The sequence below is a fragment of the Candoia aspera genome, chromosome 3 (assembly GCF_035149785.1).
Source record: "Candoia aspera isolate rCanAsp1 chromosome 3, rCanAsp1.hap2, whole genome shotgun sequence".
In the NCBI taxonomy this organism is placed as follows: Eukaryota; Metazoa; Chordata; class Lepidosauria; order Squamata; family Boidae; genus Candoia; species Candoia aspera.
This window is the reverse complement of record NC_086155.1, coordinates 36,638,476-36,661,688: the sequence shown is the minus strand read 5'-3', so window position 1 is coordinate 36,661,688 and position 23,213 is coordinate 36,638,476. Positions and strand designations below refer to the sequence as shown.

The following is a 23,213-nucleotide window of genomic DNA, read 5'->3' as shown; positions in this document are numbered from 1 at the left end:
TTAGACATAAAGCTATTGCACACTTAATAGACTGCAGTATAGTGTAAACATAACTTTTATATGCACTGGGAAACCAAAAAAATTGTGTGGCTTTATTGCATTATTTGCTTTATTGTGGTGGTCTGGAACCGAACCTGCAATATCTGCGAGGTATGTCTGTATTTACAGTTTTATACTGGCTGAAGGATGGGTGGAGAGCATGTACATTTCCTCTCAGACATGGAGAAAGATTGTATGAAAGTTATATTATGAATAAGCAAGCTTCCCATCACAACAAGCATTTTGTTAGAACAACCAAATAAGCTCTTAAACATTTGTACCCAGCAGAGCAAAGCTTTCCCTCCCCTTGTTTAAGGTAATAGATCTTTCACTTTCGTTGAAATCAGCTGGGGTAACTACTACCAAAAGTTTTAAATTCCTCTATCAAGCAATTTCTCTGTAAAGCAAGGAACTAGCAATATATTGTTGATAAACTTACTTTCTCTCTTCAGAAACAATGCTACAAGACATTTGTGCAATTTGCTCAAAGAAAAATGTATGCAGTCTGTGGAGAAGTCCAACAAATGTAAATACACTTATGAACGTTTACCTTTTTTATACTGTAAATAATACCAACAAAATTAATGCTATTTAACTCCTTTATATGTGAAGAAAAAAGTGTGGGGTGGTTCTTCACAGAATGTTTTATAACATAGTCTACAATGTCATCCTTATATTCAGAACTGCTACTTGGCTGGTCAGTTCCCCAGGAACTATCATGCCTATGTAGCTTTAAGGTAGGAAAGAAAAAGTGTTTTAAATTAGAATTGTTTACTTGGTTCAACATTGGATAGATGGATGGATGCGTTATGTGCCATTAAGTCTGTGTTGACTCTTAGTTACTACATAGATTTTCTCCAGAAGGATCTGTCCTCAATCTCATTCTTCTGGTCTTCCAATGGTATGCTCATCACTACTATAACTGAATATATCCACACTGCTGCTAGTTGTCTTCTTGTCTTTCCTTCCAGATTTCCTAGCATTATAGACTTCTCAAGATAGTAGGTTTTCACATAATGTGCCTTAAGTATGATAATTTGTGCTGGGTCATTTGTGCCTCAAGTGAGAACTCTAGGTTGATTTGTTTGATGATAACATTTGTTTGTTTTCTTGGCTATCCATGGTATTCTCAGGAGTCTACTCCAACACCAAAGTTCAAAAGTTTCAATAACATAGGTAGGAAAGCATTATGAACAAATTGATAGGACATTCAGAAAAGCTTTATTTATTGTGATGAATTTTAAAATATTCTGTCTTGACCACCCAGCAACATTTAATCATAATTTGGGAATAACTTGAATAATGCATTGTTATTATTACTGATATATTTTATTTGACACTATAACATTTTTTCCCTTCCTATGCCATTAATTTTGTTAAAGATGAATGTGAACGAGAAGAAACCAGACAAATGTATGTGGATCTTAACATTAATGTTGAGGTAATACACTGAAGAGAAAATATTTTAAAATAATTAAACGTTTATACCTGTAGTCTAGTGATACATTTGTTGCTGGACCCTGAGGCCAGTAGATGGTCCTTTAGCTAGGGATGGAGGAAATGTTACCTCAAAAAGCTGAAGGTGATTGGGGTGATGCATCAATATCTCACTTGCTGTGGCCCTTTTTTCCCCTTATTTTAAAAACATAGTTAGGAGAAACTGGGTGGAAATATAGTTGACTAGTAATGCTCATTTCATTATTTTGACATAATGTTATGGAACAATTTTATTAATTTATATGCCCTATATCCCACTTAAGCTCCTGGTCCAAAGTCACCCATGGACCTACTCTGGCTGAGCATGGAATTCTCAGTCATAGTCTATCATCATAACCATACCACAACAATTCGCAATAAATGGTACAGGTGTTTATTCCCATGTAAATGTATTTACCATCGCAGCAGCAGAAAGACAGACCTGTTCTTTAGTAACCTAGGGTGCAGGACATGAGATAATGGCCTTAAGCTACAGGAAGCTTAAGCAATGGTTCCTGCTGTTTTATTGATGAAGTCACAAAGATTCTATGGTCTGAGTTTAAAATGCATGCATTCAAAATACTTTGTTTTATAAACAGGATTAGCAAAAAGTGTTTTTTACTATGTTCTAAGGTATCATGAATATAAAATCAGTTGTAAAGCATGGAATTGTGAGAAGAAAGAGAAGAGTAATGTTAGTTATAAGGTTAAAAATTAAAAACAGCTATTTTATAAGACATCCAGGGTCAAAAGCTATCTAGCTACAAGAATCCTCAATGAAGATGAAAATATTTTTGAGTTGCACCTGAGATTCGCCTCTTGCTTGACTTTTACCCTAACCCCTATATATCACCTCTAGAATCTTCATTATTGCTTAAACAAATGAAATCTAAGGAAGTAATTTAAAAAATGAAGATGAACATGGAGAAAGCATTGCAGGCAAATAGCAGTGACTGAATGTAATATTTATATCATGCGACAATATTGTGTACAGTAAATATTAATGTTAACTCTGAATATTTTTATAAACTATGAATATATTAACTGTTATTCTGGAATGTTTGGTTTTATCTAATTTTATTTACATTTTTAGAGAATGATAAAAGCCTTTGATGAACTTCGTCTACAAGCAGAGAACTCCAGACTGGAAAAGTATTATAAATGTAAGAATATTATATCTGGCATATGTGTAATGGATAATAAACAACCACTAAACTGCTAAATAATCAGTAAGATTTGGAGAATTATATAATCTTATTTCTTGTGTTCTTATTTGATCCTCTGCAACTGCCGTGTAAGTCATTTTGACCAATTAGAGTTACAAAAGTATAATTTTGGTTGAGGATTTGAAATTATTGCCCCTTGTTTTGCTATGTTCCTTTTTTATAAACACATATGAAGCATCTAGTGGACTTTTTTAGACATTAATTGACATTCAAAATGGGGAACATATAGCAAAACTTACATATTCTATCAGAGATATCCGTTGGATTGTGTTCCTTAAGAAAAGCAATCTAATCCGAATAAGGACTAATGAAGCAGCTCTTTGTAACGGTAAAAGAAGGATGTATTACAAATAATACATGGGGTGAGGTGGGGTAGGGTAGTTAAGAGAAGCCTAGCTCCTGGATAATCTTATCAGGCAGAGAGTTAGAAAGCATCTGTTAGATTGGAATCTAACCTGAGCAAGGATTAGTGAAGCAGGTTTTTTAACTTTAACTGAAAGATTTATTTACAGGAAGTATATTGTCGAGATAGATAAAGTCTAGCACCTATATCCTACCAGAAGGAGAATCCAAGAGCTGTGCTATGTGCATGTCTGCCTGGAAAGAAAAGCAGAAGGAAGTGACTCACATTAGTAATCTGACAGATAAAGGCCATATCCACACTTACTGTTTAAGCTATTCTTACCCTGTGTTCATGCTATTTGTTTCTAAAATGGCTTAAGAAAATCCTGCCCAGACTGAGACATTTTGGCAGTAGCTTGCAAGATACTCAGTTTAGACAGCAGGCTCTCACACCCTTCCACTGGACAATTCCCTTGCTGCTGTTCCCTACCATCTTTATATTCCAGGAAAACAAACTTCAATTGAATTTATTTACACAAAGTTAAAGCTGCAAAATGCAAAAACATGCAGGCTGATGCAGCTTTTGCTTTCTTGTTTTTTTAAAAAATATTTTGCTGCTGCCGGCTTCTTTCTAATGTCTTTAAGACCTATTTTTATCATGAGTGCTGTAATAGGACAATAGTTCTATCTCTTTAATGTTACTCTGGATGGCTAACAAATATTTAAAAATATAATATAAATTCTCTCTCTTCCTCCCCCCCCACAACTCTTGCCATGTGAGTAGAAGGTTGATGGTTCAAAAACCTGGCAGAAATTACTTGTAATTACTTTTTTTCTTTCCCTGGGCTTCCAACTGTTTCCTGTTTTTTTTTTAACTTAAGTGGTGGTACTTAGGAGCTGAGGCTGAAATTCTTCTACCTCAGGTGATTGTAAACATGGTAAAATCTCCTTTAAGAGATATTAAAGCTATTAAAGAATATGATGTGTGCTGACTCAATTGAAGGGTGTTTATTCCTGTACAAGCAGTCAGTGAACTGCTGGGATTAGCCTTCAACCAGTCAGGAGTGCTTGGGGCACCATACTTGGAGGAGTGTACTTCAAAAGTGGAGCATAAAATTACATCCTGAGGTTGCTTTGATGGTGAGCGGGGGATTAATAGAGAACGTTGTCCATTCTAGAAATGATTTCCTGTCTATTCTGACAATGGGGCAATTAGTTGTGACTAAGCCCAAAGAGCAGGTAGAGCAGGGTTTCTCAACCAGGATTCTGTGGAACCCTAGGGTTCGGTGAGAGGTCACTAGGGGTTCCCTGGGAGATCATGATTTAATTAAAAAAAGTTTTCAAATCAGTCAACTTCACATTAAAGAAGTAAGTTTCATTCTTATTTTTAGTTTAAGAACACTGTTAATGCATATATACAGCCCTACACATGAAATGAATATAATAATTTTGTAACTTCTGATCTATATTTGAGCCTGAATGTGCAGGGGTTCCCCGAGGCCTGAAAAATATTTCAAGAGTTCCTCCAGGGTCAAAAAGTTGAGAAAGATTGAGGTAGAGTGAAAGACAAAGAAGGGACACAAGCTAAATCCTTAACTCTATCTACACTCTGCTCTCCCCTTGTGATCAGTAGGTCATAAGATGCTGAAGACTCAGTGCCATTGGATTTAGGCCTCTAATATCACAATTCCCCATATCTCTTGAAGGGATCTTTGTCAGTCTCTGGACAAGCTTAGTGAGTGCATCTGTTAGCATCTCTTCTATTGGAGAGTGTTTCAATTCAATGATTTCTTTTCTTGAGCATTTTGCAGATACTGGTACTTGGTTTCATGCTTCAATCTCCTCTTCTGCGGCTTTTCTCCATTTGTCTCCTTCAGTGGCTAAAATCCTTTTGATGTTCTTACATGTATAAGGTTCTTCCACTTGCTCCCTCTTGGTAGTGTAGGACTGCCTTCACAGTGGAATCCTTTTGTTGACCTTTTCAGGCTTTTCAGACTGCAGTGCTTCAGTCTCCCTTTCTGGATTTGTCATGCAGTTGACTTCCAGGCATGCAGTGGAGACATCATTTGAACCTTATGATCTCTGTTCACTGTTAGTTTGGAAGTGGAAAACAAAATCTGACACCTCATGCTACTTTATTTTTTCCTTTCATCAAAATAAGCAGTGTGTGAACAGTTTGTGTGTCAGGAACTAGAATCCTAGATCCTTGGCAGTGTTGTGAGTATCTAACCATCAATCCTTCCTCATTGGCTCCCTTTAATTAGTTTTCTTACCAAATCTGTTATTTTCATTGAATCCTGTTGACTCTTCCTGTTTCCTGCCCTCTTAATATGTATCTGGATCATTATCTAAATCAGTATAAGCCTCCTGTCTTGTTCCTTGACATGACTCCTTATCAGCTGCCATCTTTAAATGGTGTTGCTATGCTATCCACTCCAAGACCCTGGTGATACAAATAGGTTACCCTATTTGAGGTTGCAGTGAAATCAGTATGAGATATGATTAGCATACAGAAATATGTGAATTATCTTCTAATTTTAAATGAAGGAGTTTACTACTGTATAGAGATAAAATATTCACTTTACTAATTTAGTGTTAATAATGCACATTATTGTTATTTTGGAAGTAAAAGAAACAGCTGATAAAATAGAACAGCTTGAAAAAGGACACAAGAAAGAGATAAATGCCATGGAAAAGCAGGTTTGTTTTATGATTACATATTTTTGTGAAATTTATATCAGTTATCAGTATAAGTCAGTTATCAGTTAATAGTTATAACTAATGTATATAAATCAGCATTTTAAATTCCTTTTCTAACTAAATAAACTTTTGTAGAGGCATTTTGTTCCTATAGAAATAACAATGTATAGATGGAAGTCCCTAACCAAAAATTGAAGTTTTGCCCTAGAAGGCAGTTACAATCAGTCGTAATAAGAATATAATAAAGAGATAAATTAGTAATGCTTTTGAGAGGAAGGAAAAGTGGTGTTAAATGATTTAAATCTTCTTTCTACATTGGATGGAAGACTAGCAGATTTTAAAATATATGTTTTGTTAAAAATCATAGAATCATAGACTTTCAAGGGTCCATTTTGATCATCAAGTCCAATTCCCCTGCTTGGTTCAGGAATCCAAATTAAAGCATCCCAGACAGATGGTTGTCCAGCCTCTGCTGGAACATATCCAATGAAGGGGAGTCAACCACTTAAAATTCCCAGGTTGGATGTCACAATAAGTGTAATTAGTTCAAAATGGAAGTAGGTACCAGAGTAAGGAGGGAGTAGCAAGATTTTGTACATAACTCTAAACCAGTGTTTCTCAACCTCAGCAAGTTTAAGATGTGTGGACTTCAAGTCCCAGAATTCCCCAGCCATCAGATGTGTACTGGCTGGGGAATTATGGGAGTTGAAGTCCACACACCTTGAACTTGCCACGGTTGAGAAACACTGCTCAAAACTATGATGAGCAACCTCTACAACCCTTTGGGGTTTAACCAAAACCCACCACCTTCTTGGGGTGGAGAAAGACATGACTCTTCAGCTTAGAAAGCAGAGGTAAAACTTTTTCACCCTAGTAATAGTCCTCATTTGGACTGCCATTACTATGAGGGACAGGAAACCAGCTAGCTAGTGAAATTAAACTCACTCTTTCGCACACACAGATACCATAATCCCAGTTAAGATTCTTATTTTCTTAAGGCTGTAATCAGCTGGGAAACAGTTATCTTCTTGCATCAGAATTGTTTGATAGTGGGTAGCATATGCTAAAGCATCTCCGCAATTGTTTGACATTGGATGTTAAAGCATCCCCTTTTTGAAATCACTGGTTTCCCACTTAATCAGGATGAATAGCTGAAGTTGAAGCTTTATTTCCTCCTGCCCTTTCCTCATGTAACAGTCTCCACTGCAGTCAGATCAGTGGGGAGATTGTGAACTCCCCATAATAAAAATCCCTGTTGTGCTAAAAAAAAAGCCTGGGATAGTGAACCTTTCCTTACTACTGAATGTGAAGGGGCTCAGCTCCATGGGTCATGGAGAGACCAGCTGTGAGTTGTTTAATTCTCGTTTAGTGTAAACCAGACTTTAAATTTATAAGAACAAGACATGGGCTTGCTATTCCTCCATCCTTCTCTGGTATAGCTTCAGAAATGTTCTGTTCCATTTTAGTTTACCTGTCATATAAAATCAAACTGTGTGTAACACAAGAATATGAAACTGAAATGGCATTTTGCAGACATGATTTGTGAATTATTCATTTTGTTAGATTTCTATACTGACAGATGAAAATGGTGAAAAAGATAACAAAATGAAACAGAGAAATGCTCAGTTACAGGAATCAAGATTGTTAATACTTGAGTTTGAAGAAATAAGAAGTAAGTATTTAGTTGTCTTTATTATTATAGAAAACTAGATGTCCTTAGAACTACGATCACTGAAAACCTGGGTGGTGCATATGACTATTTTTAAGGAGTGAGGGCAAGCAGTGCAGTGTTTATGCTCTGTTTATGTGCAGGCTGGAGGACTGCAGTTTTTTTGAGGCCATTACATACATTTGGAATTTGAGAAAAATGTTCTGGGTAATATAAATTAGTAACGATACTGCCAGTCATACAATGTTGTGAGACTCCTCTTTCTGCCTCTCTATGTAAGGGTATATATCTGTTTTTCATCTGATTTATTTCCTTTATTCCTCTTTGTTCTTTTTCTTCTTCCTTCTGTTTCTTTTCCTTCACCTCATTTCTCAGCTAATCTATAATCATGTTTTCTCCAAGCACTGTGATGTCTTGGCAAATGCATTCTTCCACCATTGCACCATTTCCTGCTGTATTGGTTATATCTGAACCACTTAATACAGTTTAGTGAAAACAGTTTCCCTGCACCGCAAAGTTCCCTCTAATCTAGCAACATCTAGTGATTAGAAATCTTAGTAATGACAGTGGTTTGTAAACAGTAGAAGTATCTTTTCCTCACTTGGTTTTTAAGCTCAGATAAGGAGGAATTGAGAGAAGAAAACAATGTTTATTTTTAAACCTACTTTTCTGCAGAGCTGCATATGTAGTTCCCAGAGTTTGAAAAGAAAAACCTCTGAATTCACTAGACTCATATACTTGTAACTGCTGTAAAGAATATCAGAAGTCACTTCTTTGTATCTTTTTTTTTCTTTTCTATATTTCTGTTACTTTTTCTTGTACTCTTAGCTCTTTGTTTTCTTTTTCTTTCTTCCTGTCCTAACAAGCAGGAACCACGCTGAGACGAGGAATAAGTCTCTAGTGTTTTATTACTGCTACATTAGACAGAAAATCCTAACAAACTGAAGAAGTGTGAGAAAACCCATACAGATAAACCCCCAAAGTCAAGGCGGGTCTGTCCTGTGTCTCTTTGAATTACTTCTCAAATTCTCGCTACTACGCATGCATTTTCCCCCCTGGATAGGGGCCCCCTCCTGCTCACCATCAGTGCTCATGATACTTCCTTACTCTATATTAGTTTGTATTAGTTTTATCTTTGTTTTTAAAACTATATCTACCTACCTACCTACCTATCGACCTATCTACCTATCTATCATGGCTGTACCTACCTTACCAGTAGAGGTCCTTGGGCAAAGACCCCCTAACGCTTCACCTGCCTACCTCAAATATGAGAGTGACACAAACTGAAAGAATCATGCCAGCTCGGACATTGCCTGGATTAACAAGGTCTGCGTCAGATGTTGGGGAACCAGGACAATTTGATGATAAGTGGGCTACTGGAACAAACCATATATGGACAAGACAAGAGAACTACCATCAGCCACTTCCTCTACATGGATGACATCAAGCTGTATGCTAAGAGTGAATTGAGACATTGACTCACTGAACCACCTGACACAGATCTACAGAGAGGACATTGGGATGTCATTTGGACTGGAGAAGTGTAGCCAGATGGTAGTAAAGAGAGGGAAGGTAGTTAAGACTGATGGGGTGGAACTACCAGCAGGCCACATAACAGACATACAGACCACCTACAAGTACCTTGGTATCCCACAGACTAATGGGAACCACAATGAGGCAAGGAAGACAGCAACATCCAAGTACCACCAAAGGATAAGACAGGTCCTGAAGAGCCAGCTCAATGGGAAGAACAAGATCCATGCCATCAACATGTATGCCCTGCCTGTCATCAGATACCCAGCTGGCCAAAGGAGGACATGGAGGCTGCTAATTTGAAGACCCTGAAGCTCCTCACAATGTACAGAGGCTTCCACCTCAAGTTCAACACCTAGAGACTGTATAAAAAGGTAAAGGTTTCCCTTGACGTAAAGTCCAGTCGTGTCCGACTCTAGGGGGCGGTGCTCATCTCCGTTTCAAAGCCTTGGAGCCGGCGTTGTCCATAGGACACTTCCGGGTCATGTGGCCAGCATGACTCACGGAACGCCGTTACCTTCCCGCCGAAGCGGTACCAATTAATCTACTCACATTTGCATGTTTTCGAACTGCTTGGTGTGCAGAAGCTGGGACGAGCAACGGGAGCTCACCCCGCCGCGCGGTTTCGAACCGCCGACCTTCCGATCGACAGCTCAGCGGTTTAACCCGCAGCGCCACCGCGTCCCTACAGAGACTGTATACCTGGTGGGAAAAGGGTGAGCAGGGTCTGGTGAGTGTCAAACCACTGTCCTGGATGAGACTGAGAGCATCCAGGAGTACATCAGTAAGATGGAACCTAAAGATGAGCTGTTGAGAGAATGCCTGAGGCAGCAGCAGACATGGGAGGAAGATCAAGCAGAGGAAGTGCCATGGCAAGACAAGACCCTGCATGGGATGTACCATCGACAGCTGAGGTGGCTGACCTTGGGAAATCCTACCGGTGGCTGTAAAGGGCTGGACTAAAAGACAGCACTGAGGCACTGATCATAGCAGCACAAGAACAAGCACTAAGCACCCGATCCATAGAAGCAGAGGTCTACTGCACTAGACAGGACCCAAGGTGCAGACTGTGCAGAGAGGCCTCAGAGACAGTCCAACACATAGTGGCAGGGTATAAGAGGCAGGCAGGAACAGCATACACTGAACTGCACAACCAAGTAGCTGGCTTTGTGTACAGGAACATCTGCACAGTGTATGGGCTAGACCCTCCCAAGTCCAGATGGGAGATTCCACAGAAGGTTGTGGAGAATGACAGAGCTAAGATCCTGTGGGACTTCCAGATCCAGATGGACAGGCAGGTACTTGCCAATCAACCAGACATCGTGGTAGTAGACAAGGACCAGAAGACAGTGGTGGTGATAGATGTAGCAGTGCCAAGTGACAGCAACATCAGGAAGAAGGATTATGAGAAGCTGGAGAAGTACCAGGGCTTGAAGGAGGAATTAGAGAGGATGTGGAAAGTGAAGGCCAAAGTGGTCCCAGTGGTGGTAGCGGCACTTGGGGCTGTGACTCCCAAGCTGGGAGAATGGCTCCAACAGATCCCAGGAACAACATCAGAGCTCTCTGTCCAGAAGAGTGCAGTGCTAGGAACAGCTAAGATACTGCGCCGGACCCTCAAACTCCCAGGCCTCTGGTAGAGGACCCAAGGTTGAGGAAGACACATACCACCCATAGGGGTGAGAAGGGAATTTTTATATTTATACAAAAATTTTGTATATATATGAATTCACTAGACTCCACTTCTGAAATACACACTGGATTTTACTGGTGGCTCAACTGCAAGTGTAAAACAATCTGCACTGGGCATCTGCAAAGATGCAAAACTATATTTACCAACTGTAAGAAAGTAAAAGGCAATTCAAAATAGGCACTGAATCAAAAGGGGCTCTAATATATTTTGCTTTATTTTTCTTACTCTGCTTTATTTTTCTTCTCTTTTTGCTTTTGGTGATACTCCTCCAATTCTATCTTCTCCATTAGCTTGGGAAAATCAGTTGGGTGGAATGAGAAAGCAGTCTTCTTTCTGTTCCTTCCACTTAGCTTGTCATTGATGGAGATCCAAATCTAATGATGCTGACTCTTCAGCATTCATGACCTACTGTCCACAGAGGGGCAGCAAGGTGTGGAGAAAAAGTTAAAGATTTATTCTGTGTCTTCTCTTTGTTTAAACACTGTTCTTGATCTAAAAGATTGCTAATCTGAGGTCACTTCCGTTTTCCTTTCTTCCCTTGCACAAATGCATAGAACATGTGCTCTTTGAATCTCTTTTCTGTTACAATTATAAATCCAGCCTCATTTATCTTAAGTTAGATTCCTGCTTACATGCACATATAGTTCAGCTTTCCAAAGTCACTTCATTGGCTTTCTCAGCCTCTGTTTTTGAATTATTTTTCTTACTTCTGTTGCTACCTTCAGATCAAAATCTTACTTTCCAATATAAATCCAGCAGCTTCTCCCCCCCAATTTTTTTTTTTAGTGTCAGTTGCCTAGCAAGCAGCAATATCCTAGAATGCAGCTGTTCTTTTTTCTTTGAAGAATGCTTTAAATCTAAAAAAGGCTTTGGGAAGGGGAAGCAAGAAGGCAAAGAAGCTGCAGGCCAAACTTTGCTGCTTGCTTACCACCGATTAAAAAGGTTAACAATTACTGCTTTTTTTTGAAAAAGCCTTTTTAAAAAAAAGTGGGTAGAAGAGACAGCTGCGGTTGGCATTTAAGGAAGGCTTAGGCAAAGATCAGTGAGGGATATGTTTGGTTACTCAGTATAAGCAGTGTACCACCTTGACTAATACTGCTTATTTAATAAGAATCATACATTTTTTCTGCATAAATGGTATAAAGTATAATTAATTCTGTGCCTGTAAATTTTCCTGAAAATATTTTATTTTTAATATTTAAAAATCAGAACAACAAGATGAGGTATTAAAAAAAGCAGAAAGCAAACAACAAAACTTGTTGACAGAACTGGAAAGTACGATACATTCTTTGGAAGATACAAAGGTAGGACAATATTTTAAGTCCAATAAGACTGAATATAAATGAGAAATCCAGGATATAGTTTAAATTATTATGAATATTTTCATTTAATAGAATATCATTTATAAAAGCTTATCACTACATGTAAGTTGGATACATGTAATTTATTTTTATTCTCTTTAGAATACTTGTAAGAATTTAGAAACTGAGTTGCAAGTTATAATAAAAACATTAGCTGAAGTCACTGAACAAAAGGAATTGATTATAAGAGAACTTGAAGAAACTAGAGTTCTGCATGTATCTGTTACTGATGGATTCCAAACTGAAGTTTCTAATTTGAAGGAGATGCTAATGAAAGAAGAAAAAAGGTAAAATGGCTTTCTGTGTAAATTTTAAAAGATAGTTGTGGCAAAGGGAAAACACCAGCCTCCTTGTATATAGGACAAAGCAGCAGGGTATGAATGTTTACAGACTCTGCCTGCTGGCCATAAAGGCTGCTCTGATAAAGGAGCAGGTCTGGAGGTTGGAGAAGAAGGTCAAGGGAGATGGCATATACCAGAGGTTAACCAAGAGAAATCTAGAGAGAAGGAACCTGCTGGATTACCCTTAATAGGCCTGTACAAACAAAGTCCACCATCAGTCTGTATTTTCTGGTCTTGACTCAACTCATTGCCCAGCAGAGAAGAGAGCGGTTTCCTTTAGCTGGAAACTCTTCCTCAGCAGGGAAGAAAAGGAGTCAGAGATTACATGAATAAACACAAGAGCTGCTTATATGCCCACAGCTGAGGCTAGAAGGCTTATTGAGACTATTGGTGAGAAAGCAGGAGAGTAAGCTTCAAATTGCCACTGCCAGAACAGTTTACTTCCTTGGTTAGACATTTTACTTGGAATGTACTCTGAGTTCTTAGTTTGGACTGCTTAGGCTCCACAGAGAGTGGAGTTTTCAAACCCTGATCCTGAATGATCAACTCTGATCCTTGAAGACTTTAGCAAGTTCTTTACACCTTTGGGGAGTCCAGTGTTCCTTTTCAGTTACTTGCTAGTCACCTCTCCATCGCAATAGTACTATGAATAATTATAGAAAGAATTTGATAAAATGAATATTACAACTGGTTCAAGTCTACCTATACTTGGTGGCCAAATCCAACCGGGCATATAAAACCCTCTGCCCTGATCCCTAGCTCTTGGATTTTGTAGCATGTAGTAGAAGAGGGCTCACCAGTTTTGTATTCAGGGCCCTCCCTGCCATAGGGCACAGATTTGTTACATTCCTCACACAGTGAATTCTCCAGCAGATCATTAATCTTCCCAGCCTCTCAGGATTTGAGACTGCAAAATCAGGCAACCGCCCCAAAGCAGGTCTAGCTGACCACATTACAGATCTTGCCTATATATGTGATATAATACTTTAGATTGTTATAGAGAAAACAGTTTGCTAAATATAGAAAATTGGAATGGTCACTTAACAACTCTGCTGTATCTCCATTTTATAGTCATATATTTCTGCCATTCAGTGAGTGCTTAGTAGTTATATCATAAGTCCTCATGTTATTGATTCAGACATATTTTAATCTTTCTTAAACCATTCATTGAACTTTTTAAATTATTTTAATAGGCAAAAGGAATTGAGAGATGACTCAGTTGCATTAGTTTTGGAACTCCAAAATAAATCAACTGAACTAGGTATGTTGAAGAACTAAAAACAGAGCTATTTTTCTTTAGAACTACTTACAATTGTAACGATGTTAATTTGTTTATATCAATTTTACTGTTCCTCTTCTGTCACGGTCACAGTGCACACAGGCAGTCTTCGACTTACAACGGCAATTGGGACTGGAATTTCCATTGCTAAGTGATGCTGTTGTGGAGCGTGAGCACATCAGTTAACAACAGCAATTCCTGCAGTCCTGGTTGCTATCATTAACCAAATCCTATGGTCATTAGGCAATACAACTTCCTGCCAGCTTCCCACAACCAAAGTCAGTGTGAAAGTTGGCAGGAAGTTGGAAGTCCCAGGCCAGCAGGCAGGTAAGGCTGCTGCTGGGTGGGGGAGGGAGCGAGGTGTGCAGGGGTGTGGGAGAGGTTCTGTAAGGGTGCACAAGGATGTGAAGGAGGGTCAGCGAAGGTGTGAGGGGGTGCTGGCAGGGAAGGTTGCAAATGTCAATTATGGGGTGCTGCAACCAGTCGTGTGAACCAATTGCCAAGTGCCCAGATCGCGATCATATGAACACGGGACAGCTGGAACTCTGAGGACCGGCTCAGCATCGCCATTCAGCACCGTTGCAACTTCAAACAGCTGCTGAACAAATGATCATAGGTTGAGGACTACCTGTATGCTTATCTCCCTGTTGCCTTCTAATAGTATTGGGAATGAGACTTTCCCCCAGAAGGAAACTTCAATGTGAGTGTTCCATCTAGAGTGAAGGGCAAGGATGGTTTGGAGATTTTTATTGGGACTGACGGAATCCTGAAAATAATCACTCCTGTCACAGCTATAGCTGATGCTGTGGTTATTGTTACTCTTTAGGGATATTATTGTTACTCAGTTGAGATCCTGAAATGTTAGAAAGATTCACCACATGATTCAGAGTAACAAATTAGATCCAAATTTGATTGTAGTAATAACAGGTATGGTCTGTATGTGAGATTGGCGGCTATACAAATGTGATTAAATAAATAAACAAATAAATAAATAAATAAGCAAACATACAATGCAAAGACTGCAACAACTACTATGTAGGACAGACAGGCAGAAGACTAGCAGAGTAGATCCATAAACACCAACTAGCTGTGACAAGACATGAGGAAAACTCCTTAATCTCACAACACAAGGACAGACTCAACCACAGTTTCAATCGGGAAACTTTTAGCATTTTAAACCAAGCCAAATCCAAAAATGCTAGAGAATTCCTGGAAGCTTGGCATTCAGACAAATCAGCCATCAATAGATACATAAAGATAAACCACATTTATGTATCAATAGATACATAAAAAGAAAGCACGCTATTCAAAAGTGAGAGACAGTAAAAAACCTAGGAAGCAAAAAGACTACAACACCTCCCCTCCAACAGCCCACATTCAGACAAGCAGGGATCAGCACCAAACAATCAGGAAGAAAACAATACTCTAATCAAGGAATCACCAAGGAGGAAATTACATCCCTACCAAAACTAGCAGGGCAAGATACTGCATATAAACAGGCAGCAAACCCTACACTCACTTGAACTGATGATGTTACCTAGTTGGGTAATGAAATGTCTGCAAGCAAGCAACCAAGCTCAGAGAGCACCAAGAACTCCACAGTTTAACCCTGAGCTACAGATACTCTCTTTTATTGAAACGCGGTGGCGCTGCGGGTTAAACCGCTGAGCTGCCGATCGGAAGGTCGGCGGTTCGAAACCGTGCGGTGGGGTGAGCTCCCGTTGCTAGTCCCAGCTCCTGCTCACCTAGCAGTTCGAAAACATGCAAATGTGAGTAGATCAATAGGTACCGCTTCGGCGGGAAGGTAACGGCGTTCCGTGTCATCATGCTGGCCACATGACCCGGAAGTGTCTATGGACAAACGCCGACTCTTTGGCTTTGAAACGGAGATGAGCACCGCCCCCTAGAGTCGGACACGACTGGACTTTACGTCAAGGGAAACCTTTACCTTTACCCCTACAGATACTCTCTTTTATTGAAATGTGTTAATATTTATCCTGATTCCCCAGTACTTATACTTCTAATTTGATAGTATACCAAAAATTCCCCTGATTGGAGAATCAAGCTATGTGAAGTATGAAGTAACAAAACATTCTTCTTATCTTGCTGCTTTTCAGCCTTTTCTTGTTTTCTGAGCATGTGTATGCATTTACAGAAAACATATTCACCTGTGATTTTTTTTTCAATTTTTAAAGGACGAAAATATCAAGCAGTTATGGCAAAATACAGGAGAATGTGCCATTCTTTTAAGGGCTTTTAGCTTTGCTTTATTCTGGGTTTCTTGGAAATATCTGACTACTCAGATTTCTTTTATTGCTTCAGATCCATCCATCCATCCATCCATTTCTGCTCTTGTCCTGCCCATAATTTTTCTTGGATGTACCCAGTTTTTATATGAGATCCTCAGCGCACTATACTTGTCTGAATATGGTCCACAATCAAAAAGAAACAAATGGTTGTACACCTACCTGAGATTGAACTAACCAGTTACGCCCTTTCCTGGATTGGGAGGCCTTTTGAACAGTCACTCATGCCCTTGTTATCTCCCATATAGACTACTGCAATGCGCTCTACATGGGGCTACCCTTGAAGAGTATCCAGAAGCTTCAGCTGGTCCAGAATGCAGCTGCGCGGGCTATTTTTGGCACCCCTAGAAGGGCACACATAACACCTTTGCTACATGAGCTGCATTGTATAGCAGTCTGCTTCTGGGTCCAATTCAAGGTGTTGGTTATCACCTTTAAAGCCCTACATGGCATGGGACCAGGTCACCTGAGGGACTGTCTCTTCCACGCTTCATCAGCCCGTCCCACCCGATCTTGCAGAGAGGGCATGCTACGGACCCCGTCAATAAGAGAATTCCATCTGGCAGGGTCCAGGAGGTGAGATTAGCCCCATCGCTCCTAGTCTTCCGGAGGAATTTTAAGACTTGGCTCTGCCACCGGGCTTGGGGCAGGGAGGAGAATAGTCATACTTGGGGTTGGCTAGTGCCTTGAAATGCCCCTCCTACACAATGACTGGATGAGATCACAGCCTTCTGGATTTTATTGTATTTGGTAGCTCTGTGAAATTGTTATATAGTGTGTTTTATATTGAAATTTTATTATATATTTATTGTTTTATATTGTAAACCGCCCAGAGTGCCTCCGGTTGGAGGAGATGGGTGGTGACAAATTTGATAAATAAATAAAATAAATGTATTGTAATTGATACAGAATTAGACACATGTTCATGCTGAGCCTGAATTTTTCGTGTTTAAGAAAAACATATATTAAAGATTGGAACAGATTTTCAAGATTTGAATTTAAAAATAAAGAGTAAGTACATGTAACTTCATAACTGAAAACATTACATTGTTTACATTTGAATTTATTGCAGAAATTATGACCAAACTGAAAAATGATAAAGAAAAGCAAATTGAAGAACTGGAACCAGTCTTAGTAAGGGATTTCTAATTTATATCATTCCACTAACTGACTTTATTACATCTTTCATCTATTTAATTAGATTGAAGATTATGTCTTAAACTTTCTACTCATTTTTTTTTAATGACAAACTATCGAGCTGCAACCTCATGCAAAGTAAAATATACTCAAAATTATTAAGGTACAATCCTATATTGGAACTTTTATTTTGTTTGCTCTGTATATTGGATTCTAATCAAACTGTTTCTTAATGTGTTTTTATGGCCTTAAGTCATTTTAACATGTCTGTTTTGTTTCACATAATTGTTTTAACTGAAACAAAGAACTTTGATTGAAACAAAGAACTTTGAAGATTTGCACATCTTTAATAGTTACAGCCTTATTTCACATATGCAACAGAACTGTACTAAGTATAAATTTCTGTTTATAGTTTTCCTTCACTATTGATGGGATTACTTCTTTGATGTCCTGAAGTCATTCTTTCATCCATTTCTCTATCTCTATTCCATATCATTACTTATTGTTGAAATTTGATAAATGGGATACATTTATTTATCTTAAAGAATCACTATAGGTAATGAAAGCAACCTGTCTGTTAGTAAAACAGATTAAATCTAAATAAAGTTCACTATAACAAAATAAGTAACCAACTCAAATGGCTACATTATGGTCAGGATTAGTAATACAAAATACAGAAGAATATCACTGCATCAGTGCTCAGACTGTGGTCAGATTTAGATACTGGAATTGTACCATCCATAGTAATACACCATGGAGGGATTTTAGTACCTAACTATGCACAACTAGCACTAGATACAAATGACTAAACACCAAACATTGCTGATACTATTTTATTTTCCTGTCATCAGATCAGTAACCTATCTAAAAAAAACTATAACTTACAGTGTTGATTGACTGATAGGTGCTGTCAGGTCAGCGTTGACTTTTAGCAAGCACATAGATAGATTTTCTCCATGATGATCTGTCCCCAGCCTGGTTTTTCAGGTCTTCCAGCAGTGTACCCATTATTGCTGTAATTGAGTCTATCAATCTTGCTGCTGGCTATCATTGCCTTCTCTTTCATTCCACTTATCCAAGCATTATAGACTTCTCAAGAGAGCTAGGTCTTTGCATATGTCTGAAGTACGATATTTTGAGTGTGGTCATTTGTGCCTTGAGTAAGAACTTTGTATTGATTTATTCTATGTTCTGTTTGTTTGTTTCGTTGGCTATCCATGGTATTCACAGGAATTTTCTGTCAAAATTCAAAAGTATCAATACTCTTTCTATCCTGCTTCTTCAGAGTCCAACTTTCACTTCCAAAGAGTGTTACAGGGAAAACCATTGCCTAGATGATTATGATCTTTGTAGATATAGACACATCCTGGCATCTGAATATCTTTTTCAAGGCATTCATTGCTACTCTACCACATGCTAGACTATAAATTCATCAACCTCTTCTGCATCAGTGGTTGGAGCATAAACTTGGAATATCATCATATTGAAGGGTTATCCATGAAGTCTAATTGATATTATTCAGACATTGGTTGCATTATAGCCAAGTACTGTTCTTGCTATACCCTTCCTAACTATAAAAGCAGTGCCATTCCTTGTTTTTCATGTTCTGAGTAGTAAACAATGTGATCTTTTGACTGAAAGTATCTAATCCCAATTCACCTCAATTCACTGATGCCTAAGATGTCAATTTGTAGTCATTTGATTTCATCTTTCACTCTATAGAGCTTTCCCACGTTCATGCTTCTTACATTTCATGTTTTCACTGTAATTCTGTCTGTTGCTTTGGATTTACTTTTCCTGCAGGGCAATATCAACAACTAGACATCCCAAATGCTTTAATCTAGCCATGTCATAAACACCATTAATATTGCAAAAGATCCTTAGCTCTTTCTCAGTAGCATGTTGAGTGCCATCCCACCGGAGGGGCCCATCATGTGGCACTGTATCATTAATTATTTTGTATTTTCTATCCATGTGGTTTTCTCAGTAAAATACAGGAGTGGTTTACCACTGCCTTCTCCTGCATAGCATGAAATGATGCCTTTGCTGTTGTCAATAAAGTGGTCTTCTGCCTCCAGCATCTTCCTGTATTGCTGCTGCCCAATATAGGTGTCTGTTTGCTTTAGCTGAGCAGCTTGGATGACCTTTATGTCTTAGGTGACCCTGCTGGGTTTACATACACCACTGGCATACACACTTGGTGTCCTTCGCTCATCACTCCCAGGAATACACCCAATGATGAGGCAGCACAGCAGCAGGACTTGGGGTGGGGGGTGGGGGAGGCTTACAATGTTAGTATAACCAAATAGAATGGTTGTCACAGTAATAAAATGAAACTTCATTCCTTTTGTGCCAATTTTTAATTTGTTATAATTTTTGAGTAGATACAAGTCCAAGAATGTTTACATGGAAAACAAATTCTTGAGAAGACTATTGAGAAATTACAAGAAAGAGAAAGAGAGTTAAAGGATACTCTTCAGATGAGAGAGGTATTGAAAGTTCTGACAGTTAGATTTTGATATTTACATATCATTATTATGAAAATATAGTTTGAAATATATTGTTTTAAAATAATCATACACTTGACCCTTTGTCTTCCTCTCTGTGTTGAATAGCAGATGAGCAGCAAATTGAAGCTGTGTACCTTTCTCTTATTATGACTATCTGCATCTATCTACTCAGTGGGTGCTTCTTTACTACTTGTATTATGCAACAGTCCTATCTCATAGCCTGAGTTTCACAGGTGGGAAAGTGTTCAGAATTTTTAGTATGCAGTTGTCCCATATATGACCAATAATTCTTTTTTCATAAAAAAAATTATATCAGAAAGAAAACAATAACGGCACAGTTTCATATAGGAACCATCTATCTGGAAGCAGCTGGTGACACAGATATCAACTCCAGAGCTTTAATAGCTAAATTAACTGCAGACAGGCCAGCAATTAAGGTTTTCATTAGGAAATACAAGACAGTCCTGTACAGGTAGTCCTTGCTTAATGATTGCCCTGTTTAGTGACCATTTGAAGTTACAGTGGTGCTGAAAAAGTAACTTTATGACCAGCCCTCACACTTACAACCATCACAGTGTCTCAACAGTCATGTGATCAAGATTCAGGCACTTTACAACTGACAGGTGTTTATGACTGTTGCAGCATCCCATGGTCATGTGATTGCTATTTGTGCACTTTGCAGCCAGCTTCCAACAAGCAGAGTCAATGGAGAAACCAACGATAAAATTGCAAGTCATGGTCACATGATGTTTTGCTTAATGATCACAGCGGAAGTGAGGTCATAACCCCATTGTGATCATATGATGTCTTGCTTAATGACCACCTTGCTTAGCGATGGGGTTGCCAGTCCCGATCATGGTTGTTAAGTGAGGACTACCTATATGTGGCTATTTCTGGCAGTTTAAAGACTATTCTTTCATTTATATTCATAATACAAACAGTAGAACACATGACTAATAGCAAGTGTTAGATTTCTAATTAGTTTCACATATTGCATTTGGATTAATATAGCAAGATATTTCTGATCTAATATCTGTTGTGCTTTCAATAAATCATTCTAGAGGCAATTGTCCCGATATTGTCAGTTACACATAAGCAAGTTGTCCATATCATTAGTACCATGAATAAAAGTTACTTGATGAAGTCCAAGCAATGTTTGAAATTTAATAGGCCACTGATCTATTTGCATATCATTCCAAATAATTTAGCACAATATCTAAACTATCTTAAGGTGTATTCCTTCTCTATCTGCTCCTGAAATAATGTGCTAACAGCCTACTATGTTTTGATTACATATGTATTCTTACAAAGAAGAGCTAAACTTGCAGATAAGAATATGAAATATTAAACTACACTTAAATACAAAATGTGAATCCCAGTAAGGAAAGTACATGCAAAGTCCTGTTAAATAATACAAATGGGAGGGGGAGTGTATTCAATAATACACTTCATCCATTATATAAAATGAATTTATCATGAGAAGTTCAGTGCTCTATTTCAGTCATTTCTGTACATTTTAAGCATTAGATCTCCAGTACTTTAACCAAACGAAACAGCCATTCACTTTAATTAAACAATATTTTAGGCAGCATTTTCTTAGTAAATTGTGGGCTTAATAAAAACTGGTGGCTAGAATCTTTATGTAGGCCAGACCTAATGTGACTGGAGGCCAGATAGATGAAATAAATAGGCTGTAACCTATTTCTTCAGATACAAAATATCTGGAGGGCATTCCCTTTATGGAATTAACTTTAACAAGTTAGTAGCGACCTTAGGACATCCAAACGGGATTAGAGTTGTAGTACTAGAAGTCAGAGTAAATTTTCCTTCACATACCAATCTTCTGTGGTATAAATAGCAAATTTTAATTAGGAAATCAAATGGAGGAAAATGTAGGCCATCCACCACACCAGATTCCTAGGGTCATTACCTTTTATCTTTTTATAGTTTCTGTTATCTTTAAAGAATCAAACTAGTCCTTATAACTGATCCTAAACATCACTTTAGGTAAAAGCTTCAATTCAGAAGCAGCAGGAATTCCATTTGAGTTGAGAAGATATGTAAGAAAAAAAAGAAAAAAAGGCTAAAATTTGGCTTTCTCAAAATCTTTGTTTTAAGTCGTGCTTAGATGATATCAGAACAGTATTATTTACACACCATTTCAATGTTTTCATTTAAGCAGTTATGTTATTTACTATGCTAATGATGTTATTGTAAACAGTATGTTATAAAAGTACATTCATACATTAATTGTTACCTGCAGAAAGAAATACATGATTTGGAAATGCAGTTATCTGATGAATTCGAAAATAAACAAAATTGCTTTCAACAGCTTACAACACTGAAAGCAGAACTTGAAAAAGAAATGTACGTACGTATATTAATATATGATTACCATACTATTAGTTATGAAAGGCTTTCATGATTAGTTTACTTTTAATATGTAGAGGACATGAAGGATATAAATATTTTAAATAAAATATAAATTATTTTGTTGCATGAAGGAGAATCTGTATCTTTAATGTTTTACAAGACTCTTTTTATTAAAATAATTTTACACAGCTGTTATATTGAAGGTAGTTAGATAATGAACTGTAGTTAAAGCCAGAATATAAAAATTATTATTTCATTTTTAATTCTAATAATGCTATGGTTTCTGAATCTAAGTAAATTTGTGTTTTGAAAACAGTTGACTGACCTTTGTTTTCTTCATAACCTGTTTTTAGCATTTTCATTACTAACATTCTCATAGTGTTAAACTAAAATAATATATCCCACATGATGAGAAGACATATAAACACAGAAAATTGAGTTCTGCACCTACAATTTTGAAGTGGCTGCCAGCAGAGCACACAACTACTAGCATTTATGTTTTTCCCAGATACTTTTTAAAAAATTAATACTGGAATGGATTTAAGATAATTGCCTTTTTAAGTCTCTTTATTTATTTATTCATTCATTCAATTTGTATAGCTGCCCATCTCAAACCAGTGACTCTATGTGATGAATAATCATAAAAACAATTAAAACAGTTAAAACACAATACAAAGAAGAAATTAAATACAAATAGCCAAGAGATATTATAATTTGTTGGTGTCAATATAACCAGGAGACGGGGCCCTTCACACACTCATGACCCCAGGCTCAGGCACATAGCCAGGTCTTCAAGGCCTTCCAAAAGGCCAACAGGGCTGGGGCCATCCTAATCTCAGGAGGGAGGATGTTCTAGAGGGCAGGTGCTATGGCAGAAAAGGCACATCTCCTGGTCCCTGCCAGCTGAAATTCTTTGGCTAATGGGACCTGGAGTATGCATGTCCTGCTGGACCAGATTGGATGGGTAGAAACAACTGGGAGAAGACAGTCCCTCAGGTAACCCAGCCCCAAGGCATGAAGGGATTTAATGGTGACAATCAGCACCTTGAATTGCACCCAGAAACACACTGGCAATCAGTGCAGCCCCAGAAGTAGTGGTGTTACATGTGCCAAATAGCTGACACCATTTACAACCCATGCAGTTGCATTCTGTACTAGCTGAAGCTTCCAAATGCTCTTCAAGGGCAGCCCCATGTAAAGCATGTTGCAGTAGTCCAAATGGGAGGTTATG

At 38.1% G+C, this 23,213-nt stretch overlaps 1 protein-coding gene across 1 annotated transcript in view; it reads left to right on the top strand.

Annotated features, from left to right (window-relative positions):
• SYCP1 (synaptonemal complex protein 1) overlaps positions 1-23,213 on the top strand; it is a 72,239-nt gene that overhangs the window by 17,730 nt on the left and 31,296 nt on the right. The window contains exons 6-16 of the mRNA XM_063297378.1: positions 492-565; positions 1,422-1,480; positions 2,609-2,678; positions 5,710-5,783; positions 7,347-7,455; positions 11,885-11,979; positions 12,139-12,323; positions 13,571-13,638; positions 17,035-17,096; positions 19,484-19,588; positions 21,873-21,976. Coding sequence (XP_063153448.1) covers positions 492-565; positions 1,422-1,480; positions 2,609-2,678; positions 5,710-5,783; positions 7,347-7,455; positions 11,885-11,979; positions 12,139-12,323; positions 13,571-13,638; positions 17,035-17,096; positions 19,484-19,588; positions 21,873-21,976 — 1,005 coding nt within the window. The remainder of the gene's footprint in view (positions 1-491; positions 566-1,421; positions 1,481-2,608; positions 2,679-5,709; positions 5,784-7,346; positions 7,456-11,884; positions 11,980-12,138; positions 12,324-13,570; positions 13,639-17,034; positions 17,097-19,483; positions 19,589-21,872; positions 21,977-23,213) is intronic.